Source organism: Pteropus vampyrus, unplaced genomic scaffold (genome assembly GCF_000151845.1).
Source record: "Pteropus vampyrus isolate Shadow unplaced genomic scaffold, Pvam_2.0 Scaffold79, whole genome shotgun sequence".
Taxonomy (NCBI): Eukaryota; Metazoa; Chordata; class Mammalia; order Chiroptera; family Pteropodidae; genus Pteropus; species Pteropus vampyrus.
Window position 1 is genome coordinate 2,722,385 of NW_011888860.1, and position 13,508 is coordinate 2,735,892.

At 33.8% G+C, this 13,508-nt stretch overlaps 1 protein-coding gene across 1 annotated transcript in view; it reads right to left on the minus strand.

The window, feature by feature from the left end:
- The window catches only part of ATP8A1 (ATPase phospholipid transporting 8A1), a 234,393-nt gene that overhangs the window by 33,581 nt on the left and 187,304 nt on the right, over positions 1–13,508 (minus strand). The window contains exons 29-32 of the mRNA XM_023532240.1: positions 8,807–8,881; positions 8,580–8,702; positions 5,440–5,518; positions 367–428 (exon numbers count right to left, since the gene is read on the minus strand). Coding sequence (XP_023388008.1) covers positions 367–428; positions 5,440–5,518; positions 8,580–8,702; positions 8,807–8,881 — 339 coding nt within the window. The remainder of the gene's footprint in view (positions 1–366; positions 429–5,439; positions 5,519–8,579; positions 8,703–8,806; positions 8,882–13,508) is intronic.

Consider the following 13,508-nt stretch of genomic DNA (forward strand, 5'->3'; position numbering starts at 1 on the left):
AATTACTGGTTAAACACCCAAGAATAGTATATTTGCCATAAGTTCAGAAGAGCAAAAAAAATTAACAAGGTCAGTAAAATAAAACTGAGGAAAAAGGGATTAGGAAGAGAACAAGGGCAAATGAGGGGTTAAAGAGGAAATACTGAAAATAATAACAAGCAAGTCCTATAAAGTCAGTGAACCTACATGACATTTTAATAACCTAATATAAAATAATCTTTTACTAATCAAAACATCTCATTTCATTTTTAAAGGGAAGTGTAACCAACCCATGAATCCAGAAATGCATTTAAATTTGAAAATAAAATGAGCATATATGAAAGAATTCTATTTTCTATGTAAACCAGGCCAATGTCCCACACTCACAGTGTAAACAAAGTTTCCCAACAGCAGATAATCGGAGGTTTTCCCATTTCCAAATACAGTACCTGCATGAGAAAAAGAGAGGCTTGTTGGAAAAGAAAATAACTGAGGTCCTTTTAGAATGCTTTCAAACATCAATCAACTTAGTAGTGGTGAACAAAAGAAGGGAAACCAAAGGAGCCAGTAACAAAGCTAAAAAAAATACCACAAGAAGTCTCACCAAGTTGCTATAATATGGGTCACAAATTAAAAACAAATTTCCAAAAGCCAACAAGAAAAAGGAAACCTGACTTGTTAACCAATTCTTGGGGTCCATGAAATAAAAAACAAAAAACAAAAAAACAACTAATTGTTTAAGCAAAGCTTAATGCTATGAACACTGAGACAGGAGAAGGCCTTCTGAACCCTTAGCAAAGAATTTTCTTAGCAGTGTAGATGAAGGTTTTAGGAGCATTCTTACTATCTCTTACTAAAGTTGCTGGCATTGGACCAATAAGGATTCATAAGAGCAACTCACACGGGGGTGAGAGGCATAAAATGATTCCAGGCATAGAGCTCTTTGAAGATCTGGCTGAATTTAGGGGTATAGATTAAGGCATTTTTAAGGCATTTCGTTATTCCAGTAATGACTAAGGAATATGGCTTTAGATGAAGGGAATGGTAGCTAACAAGCAAAAATCACTATACTGATTTTTAAAAAATGAAATGAAAAAAAAAAACCGAAAAACAAAAAAACTGAATAACAAAAACACTGGTATAATTGAAAAATTTTAAACCCATGGTGTGTGTAATACAGTATATTGTTTATGCACATATTCAACAATATTTATTCAAAGTCTAATATGTAAGGACAAAATATGTTAGAATAAAGAATGGGATGAGCCAGGGAGAATGGTACTGGTATGAACAGAAGAGAGTCAGGTGAGCTTTGGAGATATAGATGAGGCTTGGTTCTATTACTAGTTGTGTCATCTTGCGTAATTTATAATCAATCTCTATGAAATTCAGTCTCTTCACTTGAAAAATAGAGTGAAACTCCCTACCCTACAGGGGTTTTAGGTTAAAATGAGGTTACATGTGTGAAGTACCAAGCATGGTGCCCGGCACATGGCAGGTGTTCAAAAATGTGACCCTTCCCTAAAGCGTTCAGGTAAAAGTAGGCAGGAAGGGCTACTTACCAGTCAGCCAAGTCATCTGGGAAACCACCTTTCACCATGAGGGTATTCCATGATTACAAACATAGCATCTGCTGTGCTACATCTTATGGGTATGTTGTGTGCAAACTTCTAAATGTTTGCAGCTAATCTGCCAATTTTTATACAATAAAATTAACAAACTCAGAAAACTATAAAGTAACTGAAAATATGTTGATTACTTCCTGACTTGGACACTTGTGCTGTGTGGCACACTGGTAAGCTGCTTTGGCCAATGTAAGCAAGTTACTAAAAATAATCACAGTTGGGTCTAACTAAGCCTTCTAATAACCATTGGTTCATTGGGAGGAAGATGGAGATTGAAAATCACAATGAAGGAAAAAAAAAAGCCTGTTGTTAGGTTTGTCAGGTTTAGCATTTGGATGATTCAGATGAATCATTTGTTCTCATATTTTCTGGTCTCTGGACCCTTTATAGTCTTAAAAATTACTGAGGATCCCCAAAAAGATTTTGTTTATGTGTTTCTATCTGTCAATATTTACCAAATTAGAAATTAAGACAGAAAATTAAAGAATATGTATTGATTTATTTAAAAATAACAGTAACAAATCCAATAAATGGTAATATAAACAACAGATTTTATGAAAAAATAACTTCAAAATGAAAAAAATGAAAATTGGCAGTTTTCCATTTTTACAATCTCTAATATTTGGCTTAAAAGAAGGCAGCCAGGTTATTCTATTTTTTTTTTTTGATTGAAATAGATGAGGAAAATCTAACTTCATAGTGAAATGGACCTATAAAGAGGAGGAGTATTTTAACGATCTTTTTTAATAACTAGGTATTCTTTGATACTAGATCAAAATTCAACAAGTGGTTTCTTTACGAGGTAGAGAGAGTTTCTTAAAGGTTAGTTGCAGTGTAGAATTTTGGTAGCCTACTACATTAAAATGCACTGGTCCACTTTGCACTTTGAATGAATCATTTACTCAGGCATGATTCTGTAACCTCATGAAAGTAGCTGGTTCAGCTCGCGACTCAAAAAATTCATAATGCATTTGACTTTGAAACCACTGCTGCATTTTGGTAAACAGCACAAATGCTTTATGTGTACTTCCCATTTTGTTACACAGAATATTAATAAGATATGTATCAAGCTTTGAGATTTAGTAAAAGTATTAGTTTTATGGCATCTTCAAGGGTATTAAATGAAACTGGCCCTTTTTTGTTGCCTTTTAATGTGGGTGTGTAGCAGTGTAGAATATAATGACTGGTACAGGTGTATCACAGCTGTGCCAAGGTACCAGCAATTTACCCACTATTGCTTTTGTATCAGCAGTGAAAAAGATAATATTGTCTTGAAAATATTAAAAAACTTGAAACTATTAAATTTGACCTCATGAACTCCCAAAAGGTGTTAGGTATTCCTAGGTGGCTACAGATCATTCTCTGATGAGGTGAATAAATGAATATTTAGCTATACATTATATAATATGTTTATATTTCCTCTGTACTTCATTCTTTCTAAAGCTAAAAATACAAAAACAAAAGCTTCTTCCTTATTTAAAAATGAAAAACAAGGCAAAAAACCCCAACAAAAACCTCGACATGAGAATGCTAAAATGAAATTTATGCTGCGTGTTATTTATCTCATAAGAATAGAAAGCATGAGTTTTCTGGACTTGGCTAGATTTGGGTTCCACAGGCGGCACCCCCTGTAAATTACTGAGGCTGGATGGCTTGGGCAGTTTCCCACAAACACACAGGAGACCTATGATCTGCTCTCCAGGAGCTGGAGTGTTTTGCGAAAGCCTTTCAAACCCTGTCATTGTTTAGGTGTTTTTTGGATGCTATTTTGTTTGAGCTACTTTTGATATTAAATTTCTGTTTTCTAATTTGAAATGGTGAAATAGCAGTTTAATAGATGGATATGCCTGGTCTTTCATACTGATTTTGTATTTTGAAAAATTTCCTAGAGAACCTGTCCATGGTCAAGGTATCCTGAATTATACCCTGCATTTTAATAACCCATGACTCTAGAAAGTGGAAACAATTCAAATATCCATCAACCGATGAATGAATAAACAAAATGTGGTATAGCCATACAGTAGAATATTATTCAGCCATAAAAAAGGAATGAAGTACTGATTCATGCTGCAAAATGGATAAATCAAGGTCACATCTTACATGATTCCATTTAGAATAGGCAAATCCACAGAGACAAAAATTAGTGGTTGCCAGGGGCTTTGAGGGAAGGTGGGGCAAAACGGAGAGTGACTGCTAATGGGTATGGGGTTTCCTTTATGGGGCGATGAAAATGTTCTGGCATTAGATAGTGATGACATTTGCATAGTTCTGTAAATACACTAAAAACCACTGAATCATATAATTTAAAAAGGTGAATTTTATGATATGTGAATTATATCTCAAAAAAAAAAAAAAAATCATTGCGGTTCTCCTAGCCTACTGGGTCAATATTCTATACTTTAATTAGGTTTCTTACTACACACATTTTTCCATGGTCTTAAATAGGAGTATTTACTGTTGTAAGGGCAAGGCAATTAATAAAGACATGAAATAAAAATCTCTGACTAGGACATGAAACCACTGCCTTCTATGTAACACTAAGCCCATTCATGCTGCATGCTCTTGTTAACTCACTGACAATTTACCGAGTGCCTACAATGTTTTAAGTACTGTAAATACAACAGTGAAATAAACTGACAATTCCCTGACCTTCTGGAGCTTTGATTCTAATAGAGGAAAAAGACAATAAAAATAAGCACATATATCACACCTTGACAGGCAAGTACCACGAAGGAAGTTACAAGATGACAAGCGGGGTAGAGTGATGTGAGAAGTTCTCTCTGAGCTGAGGGAGTGAAGGGGAGAGCCAGCTGGAATATCTGGGTGAAGAATGAGGACTGCATGGGGGTTGGCAGGAGGCATGTTGTGAAGGAAAGTGGGCGTGGGGAAAGGTGGAGAAGTCAACCAAGGTTGGGGCTGTGGATTCTGTTCTAAGTGTGATAGAAGTCTGTGGGTTTTTGAGGAGAGAGACACTTGGCCTGATTTATGTTCTATATGGATCACTCTGGCTGCCTGAGGAGAATAGACTGTAGGTGGGCAAGAAGGGATGGGGAGGACTCTCTTCTGTTGGTAATCATTAACTTATAGTCACCAGGGTACGACTGACTGAACTTCCAAAAGACTGACAAAATCTTGGGTGGGGTATGTGTTGTGTTTTTAATTGCTGTAGTCTGGACAGAGGCATTGAATGGTCAACTGTCTTCCTCAGGACCTCAAGGCGAGATCTGCTCCAGGACACGGCAGCACCAGCTTAAGCATCACAGAGATCTCTTTTCTAAAGTGGCTATTTAATCATTTTTATGTGTATAGAAAATTCACCATGATCCTATCTGTCAAAACTGACAGAATAATATCACTCCCTAAAAACAAGTGGAAAAAAGCTTACACTCCAAGATGAACATAAAAACGTTTTAAAGCTCTCATTCAAGACATTGGCTCAAGTATACGTGAAAATACTAGCATGTCTGATAAGGTTCAGTATAAAGAGCTTGATACAAGGCTCAGAAGTATAATAAATAAGCTACATAAAATATTAGCAATATTGTCTTCAAACTGTACACCAACAGAGGACAAAAAGGACCCTAAAATTTAACTCTGCAAGCTGAGAAAACATGAAAAGTAGAGAAGAAAGGCTTTGCATATATTAAATCACTTTGCTCCCAAAGGAATAATAAAAATCTTTAAAGTGTATATGACTTTTGGGTGTATGTATTTTAGGTTAAGGAAAATAACATATAATGAAACACTGCTGCAATTTTAAACATATATTGTCAATGAGTTATTTTTCTAAAAAAGTAAAAACTCATCTCTTAGCATTCATATCTTTTCTACTTACCATACTGAAGGGCTTTTAGTGGAAACCAAAACAGAATAACTGAGTGGAAGAGGCCATTTAAACAATGAACCCAGAAAACCTGAGGGAAAACAAAAATCCATGAGAACCATTTGCGATAAACTAGCTCTGTGAACTCTGACCTTTCTTTTTATCTGTGAGCTAGATTCACAAAACGTGTCTCTGTTGGGCCACCACTGTGAATTAATAGAACTGACAGACAGTTTCTGCCACTTAGACTTTCATGGGTCATTTATTTATTTTTATGTTTCTCAAAATGTTTTTTCAGCTTCACTGAAATATTTTCTATTTTTTAAAAACCAAGTATTAAAAGTTTAAATTTCTGCCTGAAAAATAAAATGAAATTTAAAATAAATGCAACTTCTGAAATTCTCTAAGTGGGATTATTTTCATAATTTCAGAAGAAGAGAATTTTGAAAAAATCGTAATGTGGTTAAATCCCTTTCTCTTTCTATGTGCAATAAAGGTATAAATCAATCTCTTCTCTTTCATACACACACACACACACACACACACACACACACACACAAATAGCAGGTATTACATTTAAATTGCATAATTCCTTAAAGTACGGCATTGTTAGTACAAGTGAATTTGCAAATTTTTAACACCTGTCAACATTAAACTTCATACAATTATAATATCACTTAGTTGTTATTACTTTCTATGTCAATTGTATTTTAAGAATAAGAGAGCAAGTATCACTGGTACTTTCTTTGTAACATGGATACGAAAGATTAAGTTATATAGAAGAACTATTTAGAATTCTTACGGCCCTTTGAACAGTTTGTCATTTAAAAGTGCTTCTTGAAAACAAAACTTAAGCTAAATAAAATTGCTGTGTATTAATAGTTTTAAGCTGTTCAAACAACAGAAATTAAGTTGCCTGCCTCCCAAAAGTTTCCACTGTGATCTCAATCGCCTTTGTTAGTTCACACAGCTACACTGGATTGTATGATCCAATTTACGCTCCAATACATTACACATTTGAACTTGTGTTACTCATTAACCTTTGTCTCTTCTCCTCACTATGTCATTACCACAAGTTTTTATTTGACAGAAAGCACAGGTGGGTGCAAGAAAAATTAGTTCTACTTTTCCATTTTCCTGACCGATACTTATTGTCACATGCTAATCCTTTAACCCCTGTCATGACCTCAGAACCTCCGACCCTTTTTACCATAACAAACGTAATCATCATCATTCAGGGCAACAATGCTTCTACACTGGGGACCCACAGCAACTGCTGTGTATACAACTATGCATTTTGTAGCCATTTGTCTGTGAATTTTAAAACATTTATGTGGGATTTAATCAAAGAATTTTTACTGAAATCATTAGAAAAATCCATAAACTCTATAACAATGGTGGGCAATGCATGGATATAGAAGTTATAGAACGTATTTGGATTGATCTGATGACTTTTTGAAATGCATGGGCTCTGCAGATAATGAAATACTTTGTAAACAACAAAATAATGGCAAAGGATGCAAGGAATAATGTGTGCACATTAAAACTATAGACTACCTGCTATACCTTTTCCCTGGCCACAAAACTGGGTGCAAGTTGCCAAGTGCAAAGGGCATGAAAGGATGTGACTTTCCAGAAATGGCTTCGGGTAATCCAGTGAGAATCAATTTATGTTTATAAGAGGAACATGGCCAAATTTGTGGCTGCGAAGTTAACTCTCTTGAGAGCACCATGGCTCCTGAGCTGCCGGAGTTTGGGGACCTGCAGCTGAGATTGATACAATGGTCTAGATCGGTAAGAATTATTGTTACTATGTCAGGATGTTTAGAACTTTCCTAGCTCTCAGATCACCTTTTCAGGGAAGAAGGGCTGATAGTCCATCGTGTCTACCCCAATTATGGCTTTCTATCACTTGAAAATATCCACCATAGGTAATGAAAACTATGGCATGGCTGTGGAATTTAATATAAACTGGACATCATAAATAAACTTAAATAGTTTTTAGAATAAATGGCTTAAGTCTAAAAACTCATTTTTAATTAACCAAATTCAGTTATTTAAAACAACGCCATCAACTTGTACGTATGTACACACTTGGGTGTGCATGCACAACACACTCGTGAAGACCTAGTCTCAGCGTATAATAACATCCTGGCTATAAACTCAGCACTGCTATTTAGAGTGTGAAGTTAAAGGCACGAAACACCTATTTCATTTTATCCTCTTGGTATACTGAGAATAAATGTCATTTGAGAGCTTTAAAAGCTAACTATCTAAAATATCCTACACCAACTGTCCTAAACTGAATTTAGATTACATCTAATTATTAGTACCATGCTAATAAACATGTACTATATTAAATGAGAAAAAATTCTGTGAAGGTGTATTATATTTGTTACTTTTATTATAGTTTCAAAATGGCATCTACCTTGTCTTATAAAATTAAAATTTCTTTTCCTCGCACTGAACAAAAACTTGAATTACTAACAAATACCGGTGAAAACACTTTAGAATATATATTTTCAGGAAAGTAAACTATGCAGAAAAATAAAATATTTTTGTTGTTGGGATGAATAAATACCATGGATCATAAGAGATGACAATAAATACCATGCTGTGTTATGCAGGATATAAACCCAGAATCTGTTTAGATAAAATGTTTTAAATCTTATGGCTTGGAAATACTGAAAATTATGAGGAAGTGAGTTATTTCCTGGAGACTATAATTTTAATGCTCGATACAGACAATCTAACATTCTAATAAGGGCAAAGTTATTTCACAAAACAGAACATTGGTGAAGCACACTCTATCACCCCTACCCGTGGAAAGACGGCCCTTGTTACTCCAGGTGACGGATCCCTGTGAGAAGGAAGCACTTGCCTACGACATTGCAGAGACAGAAAAATCAGTGGCCAAAAGGACACTCACATCTGTCTGCCAGACTCAGTTTATTATTATCTGGCAAATCTCAGTGAATCATGGTTACATTTTAAATTTTATAACAAAACAAAAAACTTCAGTCCATATCAGAACCTTAGGCAAATCGGACTTGCTGTGGTCGGCAGCCCAGAGCTTTGAAAGACCAGATGCCTCACGTAATCACAGCAGTAAAGCAAATACCCTAAACGCGGGCCGGGACATCACAGCCTACCTTGGTATTGAAGTCCAGGGCGTTCTGAGATGTTTTGTATAATTCAGGATACTTCAACATGTTCTCTTTTCTGCATGATCTCTCAAATATTCCAAGCGTTAAGGGAGGCATTGCTGTAAACATCTAACGTGCACAAATTGGTCATTACACCAAGCAGCAAAAGGCAGGGTGAAACTTTATCTCAAAGTATTCAATAAAACAAGAATAACCAAATGTCCTAAACTTACCACATTATAAAGACCTATACACCATCTCTCAAAGAGGATCTGTCCTGAAAAGCCATTAACAAAGGCAAACCAGATCTAGGAAGAAAACAACCCAGACCCCTCAAATTAGAATACAAAAATCATAAATACATTGCATAGAATCTGTTGTATACGCAATCATTTCATAATACCAGCATTAATGTATTTTCATGACTCTCTTAAAAATGGTATTTCTTTTGCTTTACTTTTTAACTTGAAGGGATGCTTTCATAAGGTATTTGTTATTTAACTCAAAATTAGTTCCACTTGTTGAATCAAAAAAGAAATGTATCAATAGGCAATCATAGATTTTTAAAAAATAAATATAACCTTGTTTTCTAAAAGGCACTTCAGGGAATATATTTTATGTCATTAAATTTTTAGAACTTTAATTCCCTTTTAAAATATCTCCTGTTTATTTAGAAAATAAAATAATTTCCTGTAATACAATTACCATTTATTTTATTTTGTATTAATTATATTCATATAGTTCATTTATATGAATTCATAAGTTTACCTTACTGGAAACCTACTGTATATAGTGTCATGTCCTGCTCCTCTCCGTCTTCACATCATGTAATAATCATTTTCTTAAGTTGTTACATAGCCTTTAAAATGATATTAAGGGTGCATAACCTCTAAAAGGTGCCTATAACTATTTCTGGATAATCAGCTTGCCTCCAGTTTTTGCTATTTTATATATTCTGAATTGAATATTTTTGTACAGAAGTCTTACACATCTTTCTTTAGAATAGATTCTTTTTTTTTTTTTTTTTTGGTAAAAGACAGCTTTATTGAGATGTAATTGATATACAAAAAACCTGCACACATTTAATGTATACAATTTTGTGAGTTTGAACATATGTGCACACCCATGAAATCACCCCTACGACCAAGATAACAGACATATCAATCACCTCCAAAAGTTTCCTGTGCTCCTCACCTCTTGGATAAATTCATAAGAGTAGAATTAATGGGTCAAAGTATTAAACTTTTTCATAGTTTTTGACAATTACGGCCATTAGAATATGAAATCAGAACTTATATATTAAAATATCTTGTAACTTTAATTTATGCTATGATAAAATAAATTTTTAACTAATAGAACATAATATTCTTACATATTTTTTAATTCTCTTAAAAACAGAAACCTCAACTTGGCATACAAAATTAAGGAGTAGTATAGAGAAATTTTCTCCAACATGTTTAAGTTAAATGGAAAATTAAAGTGAATATTAATAAATCAATAATACCTACAGTATTTTTTAAAAGGAGATCTGAAATATAATTAAAGTCATGTTGATTTGGAAGAGCAAAAAGTCTGGTGTAGCAATGAGATTATATAAACACAAACACAAAACCAAAACACAACAACAATAAAAAAAAGCAGCCTTGATATGCCGGTTGAGTGAATTTTTGAATTGGAGTTGCAGGAACTTTGCTACACTTCACGTTTCATTTAACCTCATTATGGAAGCATGAATTACTACAAATTCACCATTTATCAATATGTACGGAGGCTGGCCTCCCTCTGAACAGTTTCTGTACCCAGATTGATCTTTTTCCTTTTTATAGTGGAAAGGAATGACTGAGCATAGATAAAAACGAATGCCTGCTTCACGAGATAAAAAAAAAAAACCAAAGTAGCAATAGCACATGAAAAATAAGTCTAAATTGTGTTAGGGTTGTAACACACATTAGCAATGACAATAACAAAGCATAGCAATCTGAGTCAAATCTGAAATTGTTGCTTGCTTTGCCACATATATTTACAGAAAAAATTTGAACATTTGCTCTAAACAAGGAGCCAGATTATTCATTTGTACATGCAAACTTTAAAAAAGTTTAGCATCTTCATGTGAACTTAAGTTTATTCCTTAGGGTAGTACTATTGACTTTACTTTTTTTTTTAAAGGGTAACTATGCACAAGTTGACAAAACAGACTTTAATGCTTGCTATTGTGTTTTCATATTTGGCCTTTGTGAAATGTGGATTATGTAAATACATATTTGTAATGTTCTGGGTGATGATAATGTTCTCTCTGAAAGTGACTGTGATCTACTGTGAACATACTAAGAAGTTCTTTCATATTACTTAGGCTATGATGGAAATATAAAGAATTTTTAAACCCAAACTTTCAATTATGGTCTTACTAGTCTAATCTTTAGTTTGAATAAAGCCAAAGCTACATGCATACCAAATTCATCTAATGGATATAAACTGGTTCAAAGGTTATAGTTATAAATGCATTTGCAATCATCATTACTGTATGAGAAATTTATGTTAATAAATTTGTTCTGTGTGAGTAAACATTTGTAAATGTGAATGGTCTCCTACATTCTTTATATAACATTAGGTGTTGATTCAAACATACTACTATGAACTTGAAATTTAAGAAGTCCTTTAATCAATGAATATTTATAGAAAGTTTCAAATTCCAAATAATTTGCAAATAAACCATGTGTGCATTCAAAATTTATTTTAAAAATGCATAAATTAACTGGTTTATGACAGAAGTACAGAAATTTTTAAATTTTAATACATTTTTACCTTTTTATTTTTCCTACTAAAAGATATATGAACATGTTTTTAGAAATTCTCTTCCTGTACTTTAAAAGTTAATATTCGAATTCCTTTTTTAAAAAAGGAGAAATGACTAGGTAAGAGCAAAATCTTCCAATGTAGTACCCTACAGCTTCACTCCAATATTCTGGCATTCAAGTTTACATATTTTAAAGGAAAAAAGAGAAGATCTTTAACAGTGAAGAAGTCTACCAGAAGGCTGATTTCAAGTTAGTGTGAGATTTGTAGTTAAAAGATGTATTAGAAAGATATCTCGCATGGAATAAAACACCTACATTACTATAAACACATGAAAGTCCCTCATTTGACTCAAGCAAAACAACTGGTGCAGGAATAAAACATCAAACAGCGATCCCTCTGGAGAGGTATCTAAATTATTTAAATTCTCAAGAAACTCACATCCCAGCACAATGTGCTGGGAAAATATCACCTCACTGACTTTAATCAAAGCTTCTGGAATTAGAAACACTATATTGTTTTGAGATCTTACCAGAAAACCTGGAAGCAACCAATCGTTTGAAAGAAAAGATGTTATTTTGGTAGGAAGGAGTCGGATGTCTCAAAGAAATTAAAAAAAAAAAAAACCCCCAAACCAAAAAAAACCCAACTCTTTAGAAAGACCCCGTATTTTCAATGAACATCTAGAGCTGCGGCTGGGAGGCCACCATAAGTAAGTGCTTTACACAGCCACCTGCCAAATCTGTATTTATTTTTTTGGCTGTAATTTATGGCGGTAGAGTAGCTAGATAGTGAAATTCCCTGGCAGTGGGAAAAAGCAGGTTTTGCAGATAATGTATAAAACCCACAGTGTTCCAGACTATTCCTTTATTAGCACAGAAACTTCAGACCTGCCTCTCCTGGTATTATTTTCTAAGTTCCACGTCCCAGCAGAGGCGTGGCAGTTAAAGCTTCACAGACATTTTCCTGATGGAGCATTTCTGCATATTAAACAGCAGCTTACAAACAGTCAATGAGACCTCTGCTCCCACGCCTGATCAGCACAAAAAACTGAAAGGAGAGATTCGAGACTGGCAGTTGTCCTCACTAGAGACATTCAGTGATGTGTTTTCTGTCTATTCATTCACAGTATTGACATGAGACATTAACATCCGCAGAACTTGTTTTAACTGGCAAAAGTTGGATATCTGGGAATTGATTGAAAAGGTCACTTCATTTTCAAGATAGCTGAATTATATTCAAACTACATTTCCATAAAGTGCTGGAAGAAAAATAACTTAAAAATGAGATTTGCAGTAAAGTTTACAACTTACTTCCTTTTCAACATGAAAAGAATTTGGTCAGCATTAAATATCTCATGAAGAGGATTTAAATTCAAAGTCAAGTGAAATTTAGGGCTAATTAACCACAAATCACATAACTCTGGATTTGAAACAGAGAGTGCAGATTTACTTTTTCATTGGGTTCAGTACATTTTATCTCCCCATTAGTATATAAGTTTTTCCCACTTCACTGTTGGTTGTCAAATGATCTAGATTTAAAAAAATCAGTGAGTTGAGTACTCATTTCATTTTATAAAATTAAATCTTTGTAAGCAGATTTATTACTGCCAATGGCTTTAAACTTCTGGTAGCTTCAAAAATATATGTAAATAAACTGTATAAATTGATATTCTTTTACAAGAGAAAGATATAATTAGAAAAGCTAGTAACTATGGAGGGGGGGATTGGTAATCAAAATTAATTATTTTAGGAAAAAATCACAAATATATATACACAACAAAAAATATAGTTTTTGGATCTCATAAGCTATTTTAGAGGTGTATTTTGCCTCAAAACACAGATTATTCCAGACCAAAGCAGCAGTAATGATCAATAAATTCATAGATTATCCTGTTTATGCTATCAAGTATTTGATTATTTTACCTAATGGGTTGTTAACTTAATTATAGATCTTTAGTGAACAGTAAATGAAACTGCCTATACACTTGAAAACTAAATTTCAATTATAGTAGCCTGACTCATAATAAGAACTATGTTCAGTCAACATTTTAACAAGGCGATAAGCATTCTGACAGAAGCATAAGGAATAATTGAACCAAACATGTGACAGTTCCCAGCCAGCTTGTCAACAGAGTAAATG